We start from the raw sequence: 25,662 nt of genomic DNA, 5'->3' as shown, positions 1-25,662 counted from the left end.
CCTCAGGGTGAGGCATCATTATTTAATACACCCGTTATGGCTGCATGATTGTGCAGATAAAGGGCCGTTAACAGGCTTTAAGACCGCCGCGCCAAACAGCCGGGTCAGTGCCGCTCTGTGCGGTCTTACCCTTATGTGTTGTGAACTGGCAATCAGCGCTAAGCGGCTGCACTCAAGCGCCATTACATGAAGGGGTTAATCTTCACCCCCCTGACTGGTAAGACAGGGCACGGGTTTCTGTATGGCACCGTCTGCTCAGTGGGGAATATGTCGGATTCAGCTACTCGGAGTGTCCGTCCTCTGTTCACAGGTGCTGCAGCAGGTGGACAGTAAGTTCATAGCTTGTCTGATGAGTTCAGAGGCCGGACAGACGACCGCTTCAGGTAAATACAGGAAAAAGTCACATATATATGGAGAGATGCTTGAATGATCCCCCGACTGGGTGAGGGGTGCAATGAGGAGAAGCGGCGTTTTCTGCTGGATCTCGTCTCCTCATCGTTCAGGATTTGCTGGCTCTGCTTCATGGTCTATCCCCGGCTCCCGTGTCCTCTGCTTCATGGTCTATCCCCGGCTCCCATGTCCTCTGCTTCATGGTCTATCCTCGGCTCCGGTGTCATCCGCTTCATGGTCTATCCCCGGCTCCCGTGTCATCTGCTTCATGGTCTATCCCCGGCTCACGTGTCATCTGCTTCATGGTCTATCCCCGGCTCCCGTGTCATCTGCTTCATGGTCTATCCCCGGCTCCCGTGTCATCTGCTTCATGGTCTATCCCCGGCTCCCGTGTTATCTGCTTCATGGTCTATCCCCGGCTCCCGTGTCTTCTGCTTCATGGTCTATCCCCGGCTCCCGTGTCCTCTGCTTCATGATCTATCCCCGGCTCCCGTGTCATCTGCTTCATGGTCAATCCCCGGTCCCCGTGTTTTCTGCTTCATGGTCTATCCCCGGCTCCCCGTGTCATCTGTTTCCTGGTCTATCCCCGGCTCCCGTGTCATCTACTTCATGGTTTATCCCCGGCTCCCGTGTTATCTGCTTCATGGTCTATCCCCGGCTCCCCGTGTCTTCTGCTTCATGGTCTATCCCCGGCTCTCCGTGTCTTCTGCTTCATGGTCTATCCCCGGCTCCCCCGTGTCATCTGCTTCATGGTCTATCCCCGGCTCCCGTGTCATCTGCTTCATGGTTTATCCCCGGCTCCCGTGTTATCTGCTTCATGGTCTATCCCCGGCTCCCCGTGTCTTCTGCTTCATGGTCTATCCCCGGCTCTCCGTGTCTTCTGCTTCATGGTCTATCCCCGACTCCCGTGTCATCTGCTTCATGGTCTATCCCCGGCTCTCCGTGTCTTCTGCTTCATGGTCTATCCCCGGCTCCCGTGTCATCTGCTTCATGGTCTATCCCCGGCTCCCGTGTCATCTACTTCTTGGTTTATCCCCAGCTCCCGTGTTATCTGCTTCATGGTCTATCCCCGGCTCCCCGTGTCTTCTGCTTCATGGGCTATACCCCGGCTCCCCGTGTCATCTTCTTCATGGTCTATCCCCGGCTCCCGTGTCATCTACTTCATGGTTTATCCCCGGCTCCCGTGTCATCTGCTTCATGGTCTATCCCCGGCTCCCCGTGTCTTCTGCTTCATGGTCTATCCCCGGCTCCCGTGTCATCTACTTCATGGTTTATCCCCGGCTCCCGTGTTATCTGCTTCATGGTCTATCCCCGGCTCCCCATGTCGTCTGCTTCATGGTCTATACCCCGGCTCCCCGTGTCATCTGCTTCATGGTCTATCCCCGGCTCCCGTGTTTTCTGCTTCATGGTCTATCCCCGGCTCCCGTGTTATCTGCTTCATGGTCTATCCCCGGCTCCCCGTGTCTTCTGCTTCATGGTCTATCCCCGGCTCCCGTGTCATCTGCTTCATGGTCTATCCCGGGCTCCCGTGTCATCTGCTTCATGGTCTATCCCCGGCTCCCGTGTCATCTGCTTCATGGTCTATACCCCGGCTCCCCCGTGTCATCTGCTTCATGGTCTATCCCCGGCTCCCGTGTTTTCTGCTTCATGGTCTATCCCCGGCTCCCGTGTCTTCTGCTTCATGGTCTATCCCCGGCTCCCGTGTCATCTGCTTCATGGTCTATCCCGGGCTCCCGTGTCATCTGCTTCATGGTCTATCCCCGGCTCCCGTGTCATCTGCTTCATGGTCTATACCCCGGCTCCCCCGTGTCATCTGCTTCATGGTCTATCCCCGGCTCCCGTGTTTTCTGCTTCATGGTCTATCCCCGGCTCCCGTGTCATCTGCTTCATGGTCTATCCCCGGCTCTCCGTGTCTTCTGCTTCATGGTCTATCCCCGGCTCCCGTGTCATCTGCTTCATGGTCTATCCCCGGCTCCCGTGTCATCTACTTCTTGGTTTATCCCCAGCTCCCGTGTTATCTGCTTCATGGTCTATCCCCGGCTCCCCGTGTCTTCTGCTTCATGGGCTATACCCCGGCTCCCCGTGTCATCTTCTTCATGGTCTATCCCCGGCTCCCGTGTCATCTACTTCATGGTTTATCCCCGGCTCCCGTGTCATCTGCTTCATGGTCTATCCCCGGCTCCCCGTGTCTTCTGCTTCATGGTCTATCCCCGGCTCCCGTGTCATCTACTTCATGGTTTATCCCCGGCTCCCGTGTTATCTGCTTCATGGTCTATCCCCGGCTCCCCATGTCTTCTGCTTCATGGTCTATACCCCGGCTCCCCGTGTCATCTTCTTCATGGTCTATCCCCGGCTCCCGTGTTTTCTGCTTCATGGTCTATCCCCGACTCCCGTGTTATCTGCTTCATGGTTTATCCCCGGCTCCCCATGTCTTCTGCTTCATGGTCTATACCCCGGCTCCCCGTGTCATCTGCTTCATGGTCTATCCCCGGCTCCCGTGTCTTCTGCTTCATGGTCTATACCCCGGCTCCCCGTGTCATCTGCTTCATGGTCTATCCCCGGCTCCCGTGTTTTCTGCTTCATGGTCTATCCCCGGCTCCCGTGTCATCTGCTTCATGGTCTATCCCCGGCTCCCGTGTCATCTGCTTCATGGTTTATCCCCGGCTCCCGTGTTATCTGCTTCATGGTCTATCCCCGGCTCCCCGTGTCTTCTGCTTCATGGTCTATCCCCGGCTCTCCGTGTCTTCTGCTTCATGGTCTATCCCCGACTCCCGTGTCATCTGCTTCATGGTCTATCCCCGGCTCTCCGTGTCTTCTGCTTCATGGTCTATCCCCGGCTCCCGTGTCATCTGCTTCATGGTCTATCCCCGGCTCCCGTGTCATCTACTTCTTGGTTTATCCCCAGCTCCCGTGTTATCTGCTTCACGGTCTATCCCCGGCTCCCCGTGTCTTCTGCTTCATGGGCTATACCCCGGCTCCCCGTGTCATCTTCTTCATGGTCTATCCCCGGCTCCCGTGTCATCTACTTCATGGTTTATCCCCGGCTCCCGTGTCATCTGCTTCATGGTCTATCCCCGGCTCCCCGTGTCTTCTGCTTCATGGTCTATCCCCGGCTCCCGTGTCATCTACTTCATGGTTTATCCCCGGCTCCCGTGTTATCTGCTTCATGGTCTATCCCCGGCTCCCCATGTCTTCTGCTTCATGGTCTATACCCCGGCTCCCCGTGTCATCTGCTTCATGGTCTATCCCCGGCTCCCGTGTTTTCTGCTTCATGGTCTATCCCCGGCTCCCGTGTTATCTGCTTCATGGTCTATCCCCGGCTCCCCGTGTCTTCTGCTTCATGGTCTATCCCCGGCTCCCGTGTCATCTGCTTCATGGTCTATCCCGGGCTCCCGTGTCATCTGCTTCATGGTCTATCCCCGGCTCCCGTGTCATCTGCTTCATGGTCTATACCCCGGCTCCCCCGTGTCATCTGCTTCATGGTCTATCCCCGGCTCCCGTGTTTTCTGCTTCATGGTCTATCCCCGGCTCCCGTGTCTTCTGCTTCATGGTCTATCCCCGGCTCCCGTGTCATCTGCTTCATGGTCTATCCCGGGCTCCCGTGTCATCTGCTTCATGGTCTATCCCCGGCTCCCGTGTCATCTGCTTCATGGTCTATCCCCGGCTCCCGTGTCATCTGCTTCATGGTCTATACCCCGGCTCCCCCGTGTCATCTGCTTCATGGTCTATCCCCGGCTCCCGTGTTTTCTGCTTCATGGTCTATCCCCGGCTCCCGTGTCATCTGCTTCATGGTCTATCCCCGCCTCCCGTGTCATCTGCTTCATGGTCTATCCCCGGCTCCCGTGTCATCTGCTTCATGGTCTATCCCCGCCTCCCGTGTCATCTGCTTCATGGTCTATCCCCGGCTCCCGTGTCATCTGCTTCATGGTCTATCCCCGGCTCCCGTGTCATCTGCTTCATGGTCTATCCCCGGCTCCCGTGTCATCTGCTTCATGGTCTATCCCCGGCTCCCGTGTCATCTGCTTCATGGTCTATACCCCGGCTCCCCCGTGTCATCTGCTTCATGGTCTATACCCGGCTCCCGTGTTTTCTGCTTCATGGTCTATCCCCGGCTCCCGTTTCATCTGCTTCTCTCGTGTGCAGGTGGCAATCTCTTGGTATTGGTGGACCAGCATGCGGCACACGAGCGGGTGCGCCTGGAGCAGCTTATTGCAGGTAGATACAAGCCGGTAACAAGATGGCCGACCGCCGATTCTACCGTCACACGACTTTGTCACTTGTCCAACAGACTCTTTTGAGGCCTCGTCCGAAACTTGTGAGAGAAGTTTGAAGGTTTCGGTGGTGGATCCAGCTCTAGAGGTTCATGTGTCAGAGGAAGAATATCGCCTTCTGAGGTAATTTGTGTGTCCGGCGGTGTCGCGGACGCGTGTACCGCTCCTCCATGACAGGTCCTTCTCCTCCTGCAGGACACGAGCAGGAACACTGCGGAGAGTTGGTCTGTCGCTGTCATTCCCGGACCCTGGAAGCCCCCGTGTTCTGGTCAGTGAGATTCCTTTGTGTTTTGTGGAGAGAGAAGCCAATGAAATGCAGCGAGGGAGGACGCCGGTGGTGCGGAGAATGGTGGAGGTGATTAATCACGGCTATGATTGGGGCACGGGGGGGACGGGGGACGCGGTCACTGACTGCACATCTCACACCTTTTCTCTTCTCCAGGAATATCTGCAGGAACAAGTGCAGGTGAGATCGAGCGGAGCACAGGCTAATCCCGGGGCTTCCATTTCTGTCAGGGAGGTTGGGAAATAAGTGACCCCCTTCTGGCGTTTAAAGGGGTAGTCTAAAAATCTGATATTTCCTCTAACAGAAACCTGCATAAATAGAATACTAAAAATCCTTAAAGCTCCAATGCTTCCAGCCCCTCCCCACATGTGGACTCTTAGGGTCTATTCAGACATTGCGATTCAGCTGCGGTTAATACCGCATCCAAAAACAGCGTGCGGTTTACCGCAATTTGATGCATTTTTCGATGCAGTAAAGAACACAACTGCGGCGAAAAACATTTTTTTGAATGCAGTTTTAACCGCGCCTCAACCACAGTGTGAACAGGCCCTAGGCCTCAGTGGTGTTCTAGCCATACTGCTTATATCTCACGGGGCTGCGTTATCCAATCACTACAGCCCCCAGTGACAAGTAGTGACCCAACACAACGGGGGCAGGAGAAGGATTGAACAGGAACATTATTACTCTTCTTATTTTGATGACAGGTGTCTCCTAATTAGGGGAAATGTTAGGGAACCCCTGGAATACAGTCTTAGGGTTGGCATGTGGGGGCTACCAGTTTGTCTGGGGGCAAGTAGTTTGATTGTTGATTATTAGTTGTTGCAGGTGCCGGGTGCAGGACACAGGGCTGTACCAGGAACCGTCCTCAAGGTGCTGGCATCACAGGCCTGCCATGGTGAGAATATCGATTCTTTTCCAGGGAGGTTTATCATAGTCCCCAGCTTGTTGCAAAGTTAATAAGGTTAAAAAATAAATAGGTCCGTCACGTCCGACCTGTATCCCACCCTGTTGATCCACCGGAAGGTAAAACCCCCATGAGGTTTATGCCAATTGCCTCATATAAGGAAATTCCTCTCCGACTCCAAACACGGTAATCAGAATAAATCCCTGAATCAACATCCCATCTCCAGAATCTAGTACTCATGACCTGTAATCTCCTATTTATCAAGAAAGACATCAAACAGTAGAGGTTCCATAGTGTGACTGCTCTTACAGTAGAGGTTCCATAGTGTGACTGATCTTACAGTAGAGGTTCCATAGTGTGACTGATCTTACAGTAGAGGCTCCATAGTGTGACTGCTCTTACAGTAGAGGTTCCATAGTGTGACTGCTCTTACAGTAGAGGTTCCATAGTGTGACTGATCTTACAGTAGAGGCTCCATAGTGTGACTGCTCTTACAGTAGAGGTTCCATAGTGTGACTGCTCTTACAGTAGAGGTTCCATAGTGTGACTGATCTTACAGTAGAGGCTCCATAGTGTGACTGATCTTACAGTAGAGGTTCCATAGTGTGACTGGTCTTACAGTAGAGGCTCCATAGTGTGACTGCTCTTACAGTAGAGGTTCCATAGTGTGACCGCTCTTACAGTAGAGGTTCCATAGTGTGACTGATCTTACAGTAGAGGCTCCATAGTGTGACTGCTCTTACAGTAGAGGCTCCATAGTGTGACTGCTCTTACAGTAGAGGCTCCATAGTGTGACTGCTCTTACAGTAGAGGCTCCATAGTGTGACTGATCTTACAGTAGAGGCTCCATAGTGTGACTGCTCTTACTGTAGAGGTTCCATAGTGTGACTGCTCTTACAGTAGAGGCTCCATAGTGTGACCGTTCTTACAGTAGAGGTTCCATAGTGTGACTGCTCTTACAGTAGAGGCTCCATAGTGTGACTGATCTTACAGTAGAGGCTCCATAGTGTGACCGCTCTTACAGTAGAGGTTCCATAGTGTGACTGCTCTTACAGTAGAGGTTCCATAGTGTGACTGCTCTTACAGTAGAGGCTCCATAGTGTGACCGCTCTTACAGTAGAGGTTCCATAGTGTGACTGCTCTTACAGTAGAGGTTCCATAGTGTGACTGCTCTTACAGTAGAGGCTCCATAGTGTGACCGCTCTTACAGTAGAGGTTCCATAGTGTGACTGCTCTTACAGTAGAGGTTACATAGTGTGACTGATCTTACAGTAGAGGTTCCATAGTGTGACTGATCTTACAGTAGAGGCTCCATAGTGTGACTGCTCTTATAGTAGAGGCTCCATAGTGTGACAGCTCTTACAGTAGAGGTTCCATAGTGTGACCGCTCTTACAGTAGAGGTTCCATAGTGTGACCGCTCTTACAGTAGAGGTTCCATAGTGTGACCGCTCTTACAGTAGAGGCTCCATAGTGTGACTGATCTTACAGTAGAGGTTCCATAGTGTGACTGCTCTTACAGTAGAGGCTCCATAGTGTGACTGCTCTTACAGTAGAGGTTCCATAGTGTGACTGATCTTACAGTAGAGGATCCATAGTGTGACTGCTCTTACAGTAGAGGTTCCATAGTGTGACCGATCTTACAGTAGAGGTTCCATAGTGTGACCGATCTTACAGTAGAGGTTCCATAGTGTGACCGTTCTTACAGTAGAGGCTCCATAGTGTGACTGATCTTACAGTAGAGGCTCCATAGTGTGACTGATCTTACAGTAGAGGTTCCATAGTGTGACCGCTCTTACAGTAGAGGCTCCATAGTGTGACTGCTCTTACAGTAGAGGTTCCATAGTGTGACTGATCTTACAGTAGAGGCTCCATAGTGTGACTGCTCTTACAGTAGAGGTTCCATAGTGTGACTGCTCTTACAGTAGAGGATCCATAGTGTGACTGATCTTACAGTAGAGGTTCCATAGTGTGACTGCTCTTACAGTAGAGGCTCCATAGTGTGACTGCTCTTACAGTAGAGGATCCATAGTGTGACTGATCTTACAGTAGAGGTTCCATAGTGTGACTGCTCTTACAGTAGAGGCTCCATAGTGTGACTGCTCTTACAGTAGAGGTTCCATAGTGTGACTGCTCTTACAGTAGAGGTTCCATAGTGTGACTGATCTTACAGTAGAGGCTCCATAGTGTGACTGCTCTTACAGTAGAGGCTCCATAGTGTGACTGATCTTACAGTAGAGGTTCCATAGTGTGACCGCTCTTACAGTAGAGGTTCCATAGTGTGACTGGTCTTACAGTAGAGGCTCCATAGTGTGACCGATCTTACAGTAGAGGGTCCATAGTGTGACTGCTCTTACAGTAGAGGGTCCATAGTGTGACCGCTCTTACAGTAGAGGCTCCATAGTGTGACCGTTCTTACAGTAGAGGCTCCATAGTGTGACTGCTCTTACAGTAGAGGTTCCATAGTGTGACTGCTCTTACAGTAGAGGTTCCATAGTGTGACTGATCTTACAGTAGAGGTTCCATAGTGTGACTGCTCTTACAGTAGAGGCTCCATAGTGTGACTGTTCTTACAGTAGAGGTTCCATAGTGTGACTGCTCTTACAGTAGAGGCTCCATAGTGTGACTGCTCTTACAGTAGAGGCTCCATAGTGTGACTGCTCTTACAGTAGAGGCTCCATAGTGTGACCGCTCTTACAGTAGAGGTTCCATAGTGTGACCGCTCTTACAGTAGAGGTTCCATAGTGTGACCGCTCTTACAGTAGAGGCTCCATAGTGTGACTGATCTTACAGTAGAGGTTCCATAGTGTGACTGCTCTTACAGTAGAGGCTCCATAGTGTGACTGCTCTTACAGTAGAGGTTCCATAGTGTGACTGATCTTACAGTAGAGGATCCATAGTGTGACTGCTCTTACAGTAGAGGTTCCATAGTGTGACCGATCTTACAGTAGAGGTTCCATAGTGTGACCGATCTTACAGTAGAGGTTCCATAGTGTGACCGTTCTTACAGTAGAGGCTCCATAGTGTGACCGATCTTACAGTAGAGGCTCCATAGTGTGACCGATCTTACAGTAGAGGTTCCATAGTGTGACCGCTCTTACAGTAGAGGCTCCATAGTGTGACCGCTCTTACAGTAGAGGCTCCATAGTGTGACCGTTCTTACAGTAGAGGCTCCATAGTGTGACCGATCTTACAGTAGAGGTTCCATAGTGTGACTGCTCTTACAGTAGAGGTTCCATAGTGTGACTGATCTTACAGTAGAGGTTCCATAGTGTGACTGCTCTTACAGTAGAGGCTCCATAGTGTGACTGCTCTTACAGTAGAGGTTCCATAGTGTGACTGCTCTTACAGTAGAGGATCCATAGTGTGACTGATCTTACAGTAGAGGTTCCATAGTGTGACTGATCTTACAGTAGAGGCTCCATAGTGTGACTGATCTTACAGTAGAGGCTCCATAGTGTGACTGCTCTTACAGTAGAGGCTCCATAGTGTGACTGATCTTACAGTAGAGGTTCCATAGTGTGACCGCTCTTACAGTAGAGGTTCCATAGTGTGACCGATCTTACAGTAGAGGTTCCATAGTGTGACCGATCTTACAGTAGAGGCTCCATAGTGTGACTGCTCTTACAGTAGAGGCTCCATAGTGTGACTGATCTTACAGTAGAGGTTCCATAGTGTGACTGATCTTACAGTAGAGGTTCCATAGTGTGACTGATCTTACAGTAGAGGCTCCATAGTGTGACTGCTCTTACAGTAGAGGCTCCATAGTGTGACTGCTCTTACAGTAGAGGTTCCATAGTGTGACTGCTCTTACAGTAGAGGCTCCATAGTGTGACTGCTCTTACAGTAGAGGCTCCATAGTGTGACTGCTCTTACAGTAGAGGTTCCATAGTGTGACTGCTCTTACAGTAGAGGATCCATAGTGTGACTGATCTTACAGTAGAGGTTCCATAGTGTGACTGCTCTTACAGTAGAGGCTCCATAGTGTGACTGCTCTTACAGTAGAGGATCCATAGTGTGACTGATCTTACAGTAGAGGTTCCATAGTGTGACTGCTCTTACAGTAGAGGCTCCATAGTGTGACTGCTCTTACAGTAGAGGATCCATAGTGTGACTGCTCTTACAGTAGAGGTTCCATAGTGTGACTGATCTTACAGTAGAGGATCCATAGTGTGACTGCTCTTACAGTAGAGGCTCCATAGTGTGACTGCTCTTACAGTAGAGGATCCATAGTGTGACTGATCTTACAGTAGAGGATCCATAGTGTGACTGCTCTTACAGTAGAGGTTCCATAGTGTGACTGCTCTTACAGTAGAGGTTCCATAGTGTGACTGATCTTACAGTAGAGGTTCCATAGTGTGACTGATCTTACAGTAGAGGCTCCATAGTGTGACTGCTCTTACAGTAGAGGCTCCATAGTGTGACTGCTCTTACAGTAGAGGCTCCATAGTGTGACCGCTCTTACAGTAGAGGTTCCATAGTGTGACCGCTCTTACAGTAGAGGTTCCATAGTGTGACTGCTCTTACAGTAGAGGTTCCATAGTGTGACTGATCTTACAGTAGAGGCTCCATAGTGTGACTGCTCTTACAGTAGAGGTTCCATAGTGTGACTGATCTTACAGTAGAGGATCCATAGTGTGACTGCTCTTACAGTAGAGGTTCCATAGTGTGACTGCTCTTACAGTAGAGGTTCCATAGTGTGACTGATCTTACAGTAGAGGCTCCATAGTGTGACTGATCTTACAGTAGAGGTTCCATAGTGTGACTGGTCTTACAGTAGAGGCTCCATAGTGTGACTGCTCTTACAGTAGAGGTTCCATAGTGTGACTGCTCTTACAGTAGAGGCTCCATAGTGTGACTGCTCTTACAGTAGAGGTTCCATAGTGTGACTGCTCTTACAGTAGAGGTTCCATAGTGTGACTGATCTTACAGTAGAGGCTCCATAGTGTGACTGCTCTTACAGTAGAGGCTCCATAGTGTGACTGATCTTACAGTAGAGGTTCCATAGTGTGACCGCTCTTACAGTAGAGGTTCCATAGTGTGACTGATCTTACAGTAGAGGTTCCATAGTGTGACCGATCTTACAGTAGAGGCTCCATAGTGTGACTGCTCTTACAGTAGAGGCTCCATAGTGTGACTGATCTTACAGTAGAGGTTCCATAGTGTGACTGATCTTACAGTAGAGGTTCCATAGTGTGACTGATCTTACAGTAGAGGCTCCATAGTGTGACTGCTCTTACAGTAGAGGCTCCATAGTGTGACTGCTCTTACAGTAGAGGTTCCATAGTGTGACTGCTCTTACAGTAGAGGCTCCATAGTGTGACTGCTCTTACAGTAGAGGATCCATAGTGTGACTGATCTTACAGTAGAGGTTCCATAGTGTGACTGCTCTTACAGTAGAGGCTCCATAGTGTGACTGCTCTTACAGTAGAGGATCCATAGTGTGACTGATCTTACAGTAGAGGTTCCATAGTGTGACTGCTCTTACAGTAGAGGCTCCATAGTGTGACTGCTCTTACAGTAGAGGTTCCATAGTGTGACTGCTCTTACAGTAGAGGTTCCATAGTGTGACTGATCTTACAGTAGAGGTTCCATAGTGTGACTGATCTTACAGTAGAGGCTCCATAGTGTGACTGCTCTTACAGTAGAGGTTCCATAGTGTGACTGCTCTTACAGTAGAGGCTCCATAGTGTGACTGCTCTTACAGTAGAGGTTCCATAGTGTGACTGCTCTTACAGTAGAGGTTCCATAGTGTGACTGCTCTTACAGTAGAGGATCCATAGTGTGACTGATCTTACAGTAGAGGTTCCATAGTGTGACTGCTCTTACAGTAGAGGCTCCATAGTGTGACTGCTCTTACAGTAGAGGATCCATAGTGTGACTGATCTTACAGTAGAGGTTCCATAGTGTGACTGATCTTACAGTAGAGGCTCCATAGTGTGACTGCTCTTACAGTAGAGGTTCCATAGTGTGACTGCTCTTACAGTAGAGGTTCCATAGTGTGACTGATCTTACAGTAGAGGTTCCATAGTGTGACTGATCTTACAGTAGAGGCTCCATAGTGTGACTGCTCTTACAGTAGAGGTTCCATAGTGTGACTGCTCTTACAGTAGAGGCTCCATAGTGTGACTGCTCTTACAGTAGAGGCTCCATAGTGTGACTGCTCTTACAGTAGAGGATCCATAGTGTGACTGATCTTACAGTAGAGGTTCCATAGTGTGACTGCTCTTACAGTAGAGGCTCCATAGTGTGACTGCTCTTACAGTAGAGGTTCCATAGTGTGACTGCTCTTACAGTAGAGGTTCCATAGTGTGACTGCTCTTACAGTAGAGGTTCCATAGTGTGACTGATCTTACAGTAGAGGTTCCATAGTGTGACTGATCTTACAGTAGAGGCTCCATAGTGTGACTGCTCTTACAGTAGAGGTTCCATAGTGTGACTGCTCTTACAGTAGAGGCTCCATAGTGTGACTGCTCTTACAGTAGAGGTTCCATAGTGTGACTGCTCTTACAGTAGAGGTTCCATAGTGTGACTGCTCTTACAGTAGAGGTTCCATAGTGTGACTGATCTTACAGTAGAGGTTCCATAGTGTGACTGATCTTACAGTAGAGGCTCCATAGTGTGACTGCTCTTACAGTAGAGGTTCCATAGTGTGACTGCTCTTACAGTAGAGGCTCCATAGTGTGACTGCTCTTACAGTAGAGGCTCCATAGTGTGACTGCTCTTACAGTAGAGGATCCATAGTGTGACTGATCTTACAGTAGAGGTTCCATAGTGTGACTGATCTTACAGTAGAGGCTCCATAGTGTGACTGCTCTTACAGTAGAGGTTCCATAGTGTGACTGATCTTACAGTAGAGGCTCCATAGTGTGACTGCTCTTACAGTAGAGGTTCCATAGTGTGACTGCTCTTACAGTAGAGGTTCCATAGTGTGACTGATCTTACAGTAGAGGTTCCATAGTGTGACTGATCTTACAGTAGAGGCTCCATAGTGTGACTGCTCTTACAGTAGAGGTTCCATAGTGTGACTGCTCTTACAGTAGAGGCTCCATAGTGTGACTGCTCTTACAGTAGAGGTTCCATAGTGTGACTGCTCTTACAGTAGAGGTTCCATAGTGTGACTGCTCTTACAGTAGAGGTTCCATAGTGTGACTGCTCTTACAGTAGAGGTTCCATAGTGTGACTGCTCTTACAGTAGAGGGTACATAGTGTGACTGATCTTACAGTAGAGGTTCCATAGTGTGACTGATCTTACAGTAGAGGCTCCATAGTGTGACTGCTCTTACAGTAGAGGTTCCATAGTGTGACTGCTCTTACAGTAGAGGTTCCATAGTGTGACTGCTCTTACAGTAGAGGTTCCATAGTGTGACTGCTCTTACAGTAGAGGTTCCATAGTGTGACTGATCTTACAGTAGAGGTTCCATAGTGTGACTGCTCTTACAGTAGAGGTTCCATAGTGTGACTGCTCTTACAGTAGAGGCTCCATAGTGTGACTGCTCTTACAGTAGAGGCTCCATAGTGTGACTGCTCTTACAGTAGAGGATCCATAGTGTGACTGATCTTACAGTAGAGGTTCCATAGTGTGACTGATCTTACAGTAGAGGCTCCATAGTGTGACTGATCTTACAGTAGAGGTTCCATAGTGTGACTGATCTTACAGTAGAGGTTCCATAGTGTGACTGATCTTACAGTAGAGGCTCCATAGTGTGACTGCTCTTACAGTAGAGGTTCCATAGTGTGACTGATCTTACAGTAGAGGCTCCATAGTGTGACTGCTCTTACAGTAGAGGTTCCATAGTGTGACTGCTCTTACAGTAGAGGTTCCATAGTGTGACTGATCTTACAGTAGAGGTTCCATAGTGTGACTGATCTTACAGTAGAGGCTCCATAGTGTGACTGCTCTTACAGTAGAGGTTCCATAGTGTGACTGCTCTTACAGTAGAGGTTCCATAGTGTGACTGATCTTACAGTAGAGGTTCCATAGTGTGACTGATCTTACAGTAGAGGCTCCATAGTGTGACTGCTCTTACAGTAGAGGTTCCATAGTGTGACTGCTCTTACAGTAGAGGCTCCATAGTGTGACTGCTCTTACAGTAGAGGTTCCATAGTGTGACTGCTCTTACAGTAGAGGTTCCATAGTGTGACTGCTCTTACAGTAGAGGTTCCATAGTGTGACTGATCTTACAGTAGAGGTTCCATAGTGTGACTGATCTTACAGTAGAGGCTCCATAGTGTGACTGCTCTTACAGTAGAGGTTCCATAGTGTGACTGCTCTTACAGTAGAGGTTCCATAGTGTGACTGATCTTACAGTAGAGGTTCCATAGTGTGACTGATCTTACAGTAGAGGCTCCATAGTGTGACTGCTCTTACAGTAGAGGTTCCATAGTGTGACTGCTCTTACAGTAGAGGCTCCATAGTGTGACTGCTCTTACAGTAGAGGCTCCATAGTGTGACCTCTCTTACAGTAGAGGCTCCATAGTGTGACCGCTCTTACAGTAGAGGTTCCATAGTGTGACTGCTCTTACAGTAGAGGCTCCATAGTGTGACTGCTCTTACAGTAGAGGTTCCATAGTGTGACTGCTCTTACAGCAGAGGTTCCATAGTGTGACTGCTCTTACAGTAGAGGCTCCATAGTGTGACCGCTCTTACAGTAGAGGCTCCATAGTTTGACTGCTCTTACAGTAGAGGTTCCATAGTGTGACTGCTCTTACAGTAGAGGTTCCATAGTGTGACCGATCTTACAGTAGAGGTTCCATAGTGTGACTGCTCTTACAGTAGAGGCTCCATAGTGTGACTGCTCTTACAGTAGAGGCTCCATAGTGCGACAGGACAGGTCCCTCATCTCATGCTGATCAGGAGCTTTGTTTTCCGGGAGGATCTCACTGAGAAGTGTTTTAGAAAACCTTCAATATTTTACCCACAATGGAGCGTTGAGGCCGATCATTTCTGGGTTCACTTTTTGACCCCGCTGTGACCCCCCCCTCTGTGACTATCGGCACCACGTTTGCTACAGACTCCGTGTAGGGAGATTTCCCGGCTGTAATATATTGGGAGAGATTTATTATGGAACTTGCAAAATATTCTGGGGGAAAAGTGTCACATTGTGCACAAAAACGTGTGATTTATTTTTCTTCTTTTTGATGAAGTGGCCCTGCACCAGCCGCACAGAGCCCCCTCCATCGCCACACCAGCCGCACAGAGCCCCCTCCATCGCCACACCAGCCGCACAGAGCCCCCTCCATCGCCACACCAGCCGCACAGAGCCCCCTCCATCGCCACACCAGCCGCACAGAGCCCCCTCCATCGCCACACCAGCCGCACAGAGCCCCCTCCATCGCCACACCAGCCGCACAGAGCCCCCTCCATCGCCACACCAGCCGCACAGAGCCCCCTCCATCGCCCACCAGCCCACAGAGCCCCCTCCATCACCGTTCCAGCCACGCAGGGCTTCTTCCCCCCCCCCCCCCCCATCACGCTGAAGCTGGCAGTTTCTCATGTGACTAGTCCTGCTATCACAGCTGGGTGACTGGTGTCTATAGACCTCCCTTAGCTCCACGAGATCAGGGCTTTGTGTATAGCGTGGGGGCAGCGTCTGAACGTTTCCTATAATGACAGGGGCTGTGAAGTTTAACCACCCCCTGACTGGGGACGAGTGCTCCCGTCTGATGGCCTCTCTGGCTCAGTGTTCTCTACCGTTCCAGTGTGCGCACGGCCGCCCGTCAATCCTGCCCCTCGCAGACCTGCAGCACATGGATCCTGAGGTGAGTACCCTACATAGTGACCCGGTCTGTACCAACGAGGGGGGAAGCCGGGGGTGTTCACATTTCCTAATAACTCTCTCTCTCCAGGTTCCTCCACCACTGAAACCTGAGACGTCTGAGACAACGGCACCGAACCTGGCAGCTGTATGAGAAGGACTGTACACGGAGCGGCAGCCATGAAGCGGTGTAAACAGAGCGGAGACAGTGGTGGTGCAGCGCGTCATGTGTTTATTGTGCGGTCACAGGTCGTGGTCAGCGGGATGGTAGAGCTCACTCATCAGCCGGTAGATATAAGACGGCGCGTTCCCTCCGATGTTAGATATGAAGAGCGTGATGAGCTCCGCCGGAACATAATCGAATATGGGGCAGTGCGCGCTGACCTCCGCCAGAATCTCCCCTGCCGGGAAAAATGAGACTGTACATACAACCCCGCACAGACGTCACCCCAAATCTACTCCCGCCGCACAGACGTCACCCCAAATCTACTCACCCTCGGAGAACGGAAGGATTTCCTGCGGAGACACAAACTTGTGGAAAGAGTCTTCTTCATTAGGAAACTGCGGAGAGAGAGAAACCTGGTGGATCAGAGACTTGCCCTGCCCCGGCGCTGCACCACACAGGGGGACACGGGGCCGGTACCTGCGGGGACAGCTTAAACATGGGGGCGCACACGATGAGCGGCGTGGAGTGATGCTTCGCGGCCAGGGCCAGTGTGTGCGTCCCGGAGACCGCCCGCAGCGAGCCGTTGGCCAGGATGGTCTTTGTTCCGATGATGACCTGTAAAGGAACACAACACATCAGAGTCCACCAATCCAGGAGACACAGACGAGCTGGGAGCCACTTCCTCCATCACCCACCTTATTCACACGCGACATGACCGCAAAGATGGCGGCGTCTGTGATCACCGTGGTCTCTATTCCTGCCCGGGATAAGCTGACCGCCATATCATGGCCCTGGAAGTACAAGAACTCAGTCAAGATTAGCAGCCCTCCCCGATGCAGGTCCCACGTGAAGTGACAGTTACCTGCAGAAGGGGGCGCACTCTGCCACAATGACGTGAACTTGCGCTTCTGGGCGGCCGCTTCCAGAAGAGTTGTACGGTCCGTGAGCCCCCGATTGTCATGATCACCTCATTGGAGTGAATGTGCTCTTTGGCCTGAGCTGCGATATTGTCCGTCGTGCCCTCTGTCCAGAAACAATACAGAGTCAGTACAGAAGGCGAGCGCCAATGTGTCCGAAACCTCTCCAGCCGGAGGCCTCGTGCGGAGCGGCAACCGGGAGGACAACATTTATTCACAGACAAATCCACCAGAAAACGGAGGCTGATCCACCGGACGTCGTAATACAGAGGACATTGTGCGCCACCCGCAGAACCATCGGGACCTTATGCGCCACCCGCAGCCACGGGGCTGAGGGTATAATCACACGTGGCACTTGCTGCAGAAATATCTGCGACCTTCTAACTCGTCTGAATTGAACAGAAATCCCGACAACTACCGAAGAACCAGCCCGGTATGAACGCAATAGATCATCCCCCGCCTGTGATTACACCCGCCGCCTGTGATTACACCCGCAGGGACCAGCCGCACGCTGAGGCGCAGGGAGAGCAGCATTTTTGAAAAATGAATCCAAAAACCACATGAATTTTCAGAGATCTGGTGCGTTTTTCAATGCAGTCGCAGTAAAGCACGCACCTGAACCGCAGCGTGGGAATGGACCACATCAGCGGCCACGGGAGCCACGATCCAGCCGCTGCCGCAAATAATTACCCAGCTCAAATCAGCAGCTCATTCACCGCCTCGATCACGTTGGCCTTCAGCAGCGGCAGCGGGGTGTGGAAGTCGTCATGAAGTCCCTCGGCGGTCACCAGCTTGTGGAGAGATTCCTGCTGATCGTTCTCCTCGCTGCACCCGCGGAGCCTGCACAGAGCACAGGAGTCAGGAGCGCAGACACTAAAGCCGTCTCACGCTGCGGACTTCTCGTGACAGACACCTGATACCTGCGCACAGTGCATCGGTCGTGTCGGGTTTTTTATTCATGGTCGGATGCCGGCTTGTAACGTTGTTAATCACAGATCCGTTTCCCATCAATAAAAGGCCAAACTACAGATGGAGCAGGATGTGTTTGGTGTCATTGTCCAGAACGCCCTCCGCAGACAGAGCGTTTCATACATGAATGGCCAGTGTTACACTAGGTGCAGAGGGGGAGGGGAGGTGGGCAAAGACTGCCATTGAAAAGGGAAGGACTCCGGTCCCTACAGTTCTGCCTCACCTGCTGTATTCTTCACGGATCAGCTTCAGCACGCGCCGCACCATGTTCCCCACTGTGGTCTCCGACGGCTGAGCTGCGGTCATTCTCCGGCCCTCTCTGCGGATAACGTCCATTACTTCACCTGGAAGAGAGGACGTCACCGCAATGTACATCATGTCTGGGGGTGCAGTATACGTGTGTGCGTGTATATACTGGTACATTACTATCAGTGTATAGATATATATACAGAACGTGTGTGTGTGCGTGCGTGCGTGCGTGCGTGCGTGCGTGCATTACTATCAGTGTATAGGGGTGTTCCAGTTACAACAAGTTACGCCCTATCCGTAGGGTAAGAGGTAACTTGCTGATCAGTCGGTGTGAGATAGTCGGGACCCCCAGTATTTACGAGGACGGGGGTCTCGAGCCTTTCATTCTCTATGGCAGCGCCGGAAATAGCTGAACGCACGACTCGGCTTTCTCTGGCGCTCCTATAGAGAATGAATGGCGCGGCGCATGAGACCTGCTCCTTGGTTAAAGCGAGGGGCTCGAGACCACCGTCCTTGTTAACGGTGGGGGTCCCAGCAGTCAGACCCCCCCCCCCTACAGATAGCGGAAACTTGTAACCGAATGTAAAGAACAGACACATTATTAAAATAAAAGTCTCAATATACGAAATATTCTCAGAATCGCAGCGGCCGCAACAACACGATTATAGCGCCAAAAAAATATAAAATAAAAACGTTTCGCAATGTAATCATCCTCCACGTGCCGCACAGTAATAGTAATTAACCCCATCATGTACCTCACACATTAACCCAATGCGCTGTCCATTATGTGTGAGGTACATGATGGGGTCAACAGAGGTTGTCGGTCATGTCTGGGGTGCAGTGTGTAATATATTATATATATATAGGGGTGCAGTGTGTGTATAATATATATATATATATATATAGGGGTGCAGTGTGTGTATATATATATATATATATAGGGGTGCAGTGTGTGTATATTATATATATAGGGGTGCAGTGTGTGTATATTATATATATAGGGGTGCAGTGTGTGTATATTATATATATATATAGGGGTGCAGTGTGTGTATATTATATATATATATAGGGGTGCAGTGTGTGTATAATATATATATATATATATAGGGGTGCAGTGTGTGTATATTATATATATAGGGGTGCAGTGTGTGTATATTATATATATAGGGGTGCAGTGTGTGTATATTATATATATAGGGGTGCAGTGTGTGTATATTATATATATATATAGGGGTGCAGTGCGTGTATAATATATATATATATATATACACATATAGGGGTGCAGTGCGTGTATAATATATATATATATATATAGGGGTGCAGTGCGTGTATATTTTATATATATATAGGGGTGCAGTGTGTGTATATTATATATATATATATATATATAGGGTGCAGTGCGTGTATATTATATATATATATATAGGGGTGCAGTGTGTGTATATTATATATATATATATATATATATATTATATATATATAGGGGTGCAGTGTGTGTATATTATATATATATATATATATATATATAGGGGTGCAGTGCGTGTATATTATATATATATATATAGGGGTGCAGTGTGTGTATATTATATATATATATATATATATATATATATATATATAGGGGTGCAGTGCGTGTATATTATATATATATATATATACACATATAGGGGTGCAGTGCGTGTATATATATATATATATATATAGGGGTGCAGTGCGTGTATATTTATATATATATAGGGGTGCAGTGTGTGTATATTATATATATATATATATATATAGGGGTGCAGTGCGTGTATATTATATATATATATATAGGGGTGCAGTGTGTGTATATTATATATATATATATATATATATATATATATATATAGGGGTGCAGTGTGTGTATATTATATATATATATAGGGGTGCAGTGCGTGTATATTCTATATTTAGGGGTGCAGTGTGTGTATATTATATATATATATATATATATATATAGGGGTGCAGTGTGTAATATATTATATATATAGGGGTGCAGTGCGTGTATATTATATATATATAGGGGTGCAGTGTGTGTATATTATATATAGGGGTGCAGTGCGTGTATATTATATATATATATAGGGGTGCAGTGTGTATATTATATATATACAGGGGTGCAGTGCGTGTATAATATATATATAGGGGTGCAGTGTGTGTATATTATATCTATATAGGGGTGCAGTGTGTGTATATTATATATATATATATAGGGGTGCAGTGTGTGTATATTATATATATATAGGGGTGCAGTGTGTGTATATTATATATATATAGGGGTGCAGTGTGTGTATATTATATATATATAGGGGTGCAGTGCGTGTATATTATATATATAGGGGTGCAGTGCATGTATATTATATATATATATATATAGGGGTGCAGTGTGTGTATATTATATATATATATAGGGGTGCAGTGTGTGTATATATTATATATATATATATATAGGGGTGCAGTGTGTGTATATTATATATATACAGGGGTGCAGTGCGTGTATATTATATATATATAGGGGTGCAGTGCGTGTATATTATATATATATATATATATATATATATATATATATATAGGGGTGCAGTGTGTGTATATTATATATATATATAGGGGTGCAGTGTGTGTATATTATATATATATAGGGGTGCAGTGTGTGTATATTATATATATATAGGGGTGCAGTGTGTGTATATTATATATATATATAGGGGTGCAGTGTGTATATATTATATATATAGGGGTGCAGTGTGTGTATATTATATATACAGGGGTGCAGTGTGTGTGTATTATATATATAGGGGTGCAGTTGCGTGTATATTATATATATATATAGGGTGCAGTGTGTATATTTTATATATATATATATATATATATATAGGGGTGCAGTGTGTATATTATATATATACACAGGGGTGCAGTGCGTGTATATTATATATATAGGGGTGCAGTGTGTGTATATTATATCTATATAGGGGTGCAGTGTGTGTATATTATATCTATATAGGGGTGCAGTGTGTGTATATTATATATATATAGGGGTGCAGTGCGTGTATATTATATATATAGGGGTGCAGTGCGTGTATATTATATATATATATATATAGGGGTGCAGTGTGTGTATATTATATATATAGGGGTGCAGTGCATGTATATTATATATATATATATATATATATATATAGGGGTGCAGTGTGTGTATATTATATATATATATATATAGGGGTGCAGTGTGTGTATATTATATATATATATATATATATATAGGGGTGCAGTGTGTGTATATTATATATATACAGGGGTGCAGTGCGTGTATATTATATATATATATAGGGGTGCAGTGTGTGTATATTATATATATATAGGGGTGCAGTGCGTGTATATTATATATATAGGGGTGCAGTGTGTGTATATTATATATATATATATATATATAGGGGTGCAGTGTGTGTATATTATATATAGGGGTGCAGTGTGTGTATATTATATATATAGGGGTGCAGTGTGTGTATATTATATATATATATAGGGGTGCAGTGTGTGTATATTATATATATATATATAGGGGTGCAGTGTGTGTATATTATATATATAGGGGTGCAGTGTGTGTATATTATATATATATATATAGGGGTGCAGTGTGTGTATATTATATATATAGGGGTGCAGTGCGTATATTATATATATAGGGGTGCAGTGTGTATATTATATATATAGGGGTGCAGTGTGTGTATATTATATATATAGGGGTGCAGTGTGTATATTATATATATAGGGGTGCAGTGTGTGTATATTATATATATATAGGGTGCAGTGTGTGTATATTATATATATATAGGGGTGCAGTGTGTGTATATTATATATATAGGGGTGCAGTGTGTGTATATTATATATATATAGGGGTGCAGTGTGTGTATATTATATATATATATAGGGGTGCAGTGTGTGTATATTATATATATATAGGGGTGCAGTGTGTGTATATTATATATATAGGGGTGCAGTGTGTGTATATTATATATATAGGGGTGCAGTGCGTGTATATTTTATATATATATAGGGGTGCAGTGTGTGTATATTATATATATATATAGGGGTGCAGTGCGTGTATATTATATATATATATATATTATATATATAGGGGTGCAGTGTGTGTATATTATATATATATATAGGGGTGCAGTGCGTGTATAATATATATATAGGGGTGCAGTGTGTGTATATTATATATATAGGGGTGCAGTGCGTGTATATTATATATATATAGGGGTGCAGTGCGTGTATATTATATAGTTACATAGTTAGTACGGCTGAAAAAAGACACATGTCCATCAAGTCCAACCAAGGGAAGGGAAAAGGGAAGGAAACATTTCTACACATAGGAGCTAATATTTTTTTGTTCTAGGAAATTATCTAACCCTTTTTTAAAGCCATCTACTGTCCCTGCTGTGACCAGCTCCTGCGGTGTCTCCTGTCCCTGCTGTGACGGCTCCTGCGGTGTCTACTGTCCCTGCTGTGACGGCTCCTGCGGTGTCTCCTGTCCCTGCTGTGACGGCTCCTGCGGTGTCTCCTGTCCCTGCTGTGACGGCTCCTGCGGTGTCTACTGTCCCTGCTGTGACGGCTCCTGCGGTGTCTCCTGTCCCTGCTGTGACCAGCTCCTGCGGTGTCTCCTGTCCCTGCTGTGACCAGCTCCTGCGGTGTCTACTGTCCCTGCTGTGACGGCTCCTGCGGTGTCTCCTGTCCCTGCTGTGACCGGCTCCTGCGGTGTCTCCTGTCCCTGCTGTGACGGCTCCTGCGGTGTCTCCTGTCCCTGCTGTGACGGCTCCTGCGGTGTCTCCTGTCCCTGCTGTGACGGCTCCTGCGGTGTCTACTGTCCCTGCTGTGACCAGCTCCTGCGGCGTCTCATGTCCCTGCTGTGACGGCTCCTGCGGTGTCTCCTGTCCCTGCTGTGACGGCTCCTGCGGTGTCTCCTGTCCCTGCTGTGACGGCTCCTGCGGTGTCTCCTGTCCCTGCTGTGACGGCTCCTGCGGTGTCTCCTGTCCCTGCTGTGACGGCTCCTGCGGTGTCTACTGTCCCTGCTGTGACGGCTCCTGCGGTGGCTATTCCATAAATTCACCGTTCTTACTGTAAAGAAGCCTTGTCGCCTCTGCAGCTTGAACCTTTTTTTCTCCAGACGGAGGGAGTGCCCCCTTGTTTTTTGAGGGGGTTTTACAAGGAACAGGATTTGACCATATTTTTTGTATGTGCCATTAATATATTTATATAAGTTAATCATGTCCCCCCTTAGTCGTCTTTTTTCAAGGCTAAATAGGTTTAATTCTTTCAATCTTTCCTCATAACTTAAATTCTCCATGCCCCTAATTAGCTTCGTTGCTCTTCTTTGTATTTTTTCCAACTCCAGGGCATCCTTTCTATGAACTGGAGCCCAGAACTGAACTGCATATTCTAGATGGGGCCTCACTAATGCTTTGTAAAGTGGTAATATTACATCTCTGTCCCGCGAGTCCAGGCCTCTCTAATACACGACAATATCCTGCTGGCCTTTGAAGCAGCTGATTGACACTGCATGCTGTTATTGAGTTTATGATTTACAAGTACACCCAGATCCTTCTCAACAAGTGACTCCCCCAGTGTAGCGCCCCCTAGGACATATGATGCTGCAGATTATTACTCCCAGTGTAGCTCCCCTAGGACATATGATGCTGCAGATTATTACTCCCAGTGTAGCTCCCCCTAGGACATATGATGCTGCAGATTATTACTCCCAGTGTAGCGCCCCCTAGGACATATGATGCTGCAGGTTATTACACCCAGATCCTTCTCTACAAGTGACTCCCCCAGTGTAGCGCCCCCTAGGACATATGATGCTGCAGATTATTACCCCCAGTGTAGCTCCCCTAGGACATATGATGCTGCAGATTATTACTCCCAGTGTAGCGCCCCCTAGGACATATGATGCTGCAGGTTGTTGCTACCCAGATGCATAACTTTACATTTATCTACATTAAACTTCATTTGCCAAGTGGACGCCCAAACACTTAGTTTGTTTAAATCTGCCTGTAATTCATGAACATCTTCCATAGTCTGAACTATATTACATAGCTTGGTGTCATCTGCAAAAATAGAAATAGTGCTATTAATCCCTTCCTCTATATCATTAATAAATAAGTTGAATAATAGTGGTCCCAGCACTGAACCCTGGGGTACACCACTTATAACCGGGGACCATTCAGAGAAGGAATCATTGACCACAACCCTCTGGATACGTCCTTGAGCCAATTCTCAATCCAATTACAAACTATATTTTCTAAACCTATAGTCCGTAATTTACCCATTAGACGTCTATGGGGGACAGTGTCAAATGCCTTTGCAAAGTCCAAAAACACTAAATCCACAGCGGCCCCTCTGTCCAGGCTTCTCCTCACCTCTCATATATCATTATATACACAGCGACCTCTCTGTCCAGACTTCTCCTCACCCCTCATATATCATTATATACACAGCGACCTCTCTGTCCAGACTTCTCCTCACCTCTCATATATCATTATATACACGGCGACCCCTCTGTCCAGACTTCTCCTCACCCCTCATATATCATTATATACACAGCGACCTCTCTGTCCAGACTTCTCCTCACCTCTCATATATCATTATATACACAGCGACCTCTCTGTCCAGACTTCTCCTCACCCCTCATATATCATTATATACACAGCGACCCCTCTGTCCAGACTTCTCCTCACCTCTCATATATCATTATATACACAGCGACCTCTCTGTCCAGACTTCTCCTCACCCCTCATATATCATTATATACACAGCGACCCCTCTGTCCAGACTTCTCCTCACCCCTCATATATCATTATATACACGGCGACCCCTCTGTCCAGACTTCTCCTCACCCCTCATATATCATTATATACACAGCGACCTCTCTGTCCAGACTTCTCCTCACCTCTCATATATCATTATATACACGGCGACCTCTCTGTCCAGACTTCTCCTCACCCCTCATATATCATTATATACACAGCGACCCCTCTGTCCAGACTTCTCCTCACCTCTCATATATCATTATATACACGGCGACCTCTCTGTCCAGACTTCTCCTCACCTCTCATATATCATTATATACACGGCGACCTCTCTGTCCAGACTTCTCCTCACCCCTCATATATCATTATATACACAGCGACCCCTCTGTCCAGACTTCTCCTCACCCCTCATATATCATTATATACACGGCGACCTCTCTGTCCAGACTTCTCCTCACCCCTCATATATCATTATATACACGGCGACCTCTCTGTCCAGACTTCTCCTCACCTCTCATATATCATTATATACACAGCGACCTCTCTGTCTAGACTTCTCCTCACCTCTCATATATCATTATATACACAGCGACCTCTCTGTCCAGACTTCTCCTCACCTCTCATATATCATTATATACACAGCGACCTCTCTGTCCAGACTTCTCCTCACCTCTCATATATCATTATATACACAGCGGCCCCTCTGTCCAGACTTCTCCTCACCTCTCATATATCATTATATACACAGCGACCTCTCTGTCCAGACTTCTCCTCACCTCTCATATATCATTATATACACAGCGACCTCTCTGTCTAGACTTCTCCTCACCTCTCATATATCATTATATACACAGCGGCCCCTCTGTCCAGACTTCTCCTCACCCCTCATATATCATTATATACACGGCGACCCCTCTGTCCAGA

At 47.6% G+C, this 25,662-nt stretch overlaps 1 protein-coding gene and 1 pseudogene across 1 annotated transcript in view; one reads left to right on the top strand and one right to left on the bottom strand.

The window, feature by feature from the left end:
- LOC142718069 (DNA mismatch repair protein Mlh3-like) overlaps window positions 1-15,761 on the top strand; it is a 35,204-nt gene extending 19,443 nt beyond the window's left edge. Inside the window, exons 6-13 of the mRNA XM_075848743.1 lie at window positions 311-383; window positions 4,534-4,605; window positions 4,679-4,784; window positions 4,857-5,016; window positions 5,104-5,127; window positions 5,764-5,842; window positions 15,466-15,611; window positions 15,699-15,761. Coding sequence (XP_075704858.1) covers window positions 311-383; window positions 4,534-4,605; window positions 4,679-4,784; window positions 4,857-5,016; window positions 5,104-5,127; window positions 5,764-5,842; window positions 15,466-15,611; window positions 15,699-15,761 — 723 coding nt within the window. The remainder of the gene's footprint in view (window positions 1-310; window positions 384-4,533; window positions 4,606-4,678; window positions 4,785-4,856; window positions 5,017-5,103; window positions 5,128-5,763; window positions 5,843-15,465; window positions 15,612-15,698) is intronic.
- Window positions 15,762-15,819: 58 nt separating this feature from the next.
- Window positions 15,820-24,477, bottom strand: LOC142718068 (translation initiation factor eIF2B subunit beta-like; annotated as a pseudogene).
- Between the last annotated feature and the right edge of the window lie 1,185 nt (window positions 24,478-25,662).

The sequence above is a fragment of the Rhinoderma darwinii genome, unplaced genomic scaffold, assembly GCF_050947455.1.
Source record: "Rhinoderma darwinii isolate aRhiDar2 unplaced genomic scaffold, aRhiDar2.hap1 Scaffold_4583, whole genome shotgun sequence".
NCBI lineage: Eukaryota > Metazoa > Chordata > Amphibia > Anura > Rhinodermatidae > Rhinoderma > Rhinoderma darwinii.
The sequence above is the reverse complement of the archived record's forward strand: the minus strand, read 5'-3'. Positions and strand labels throughout refer to the sequence as shown.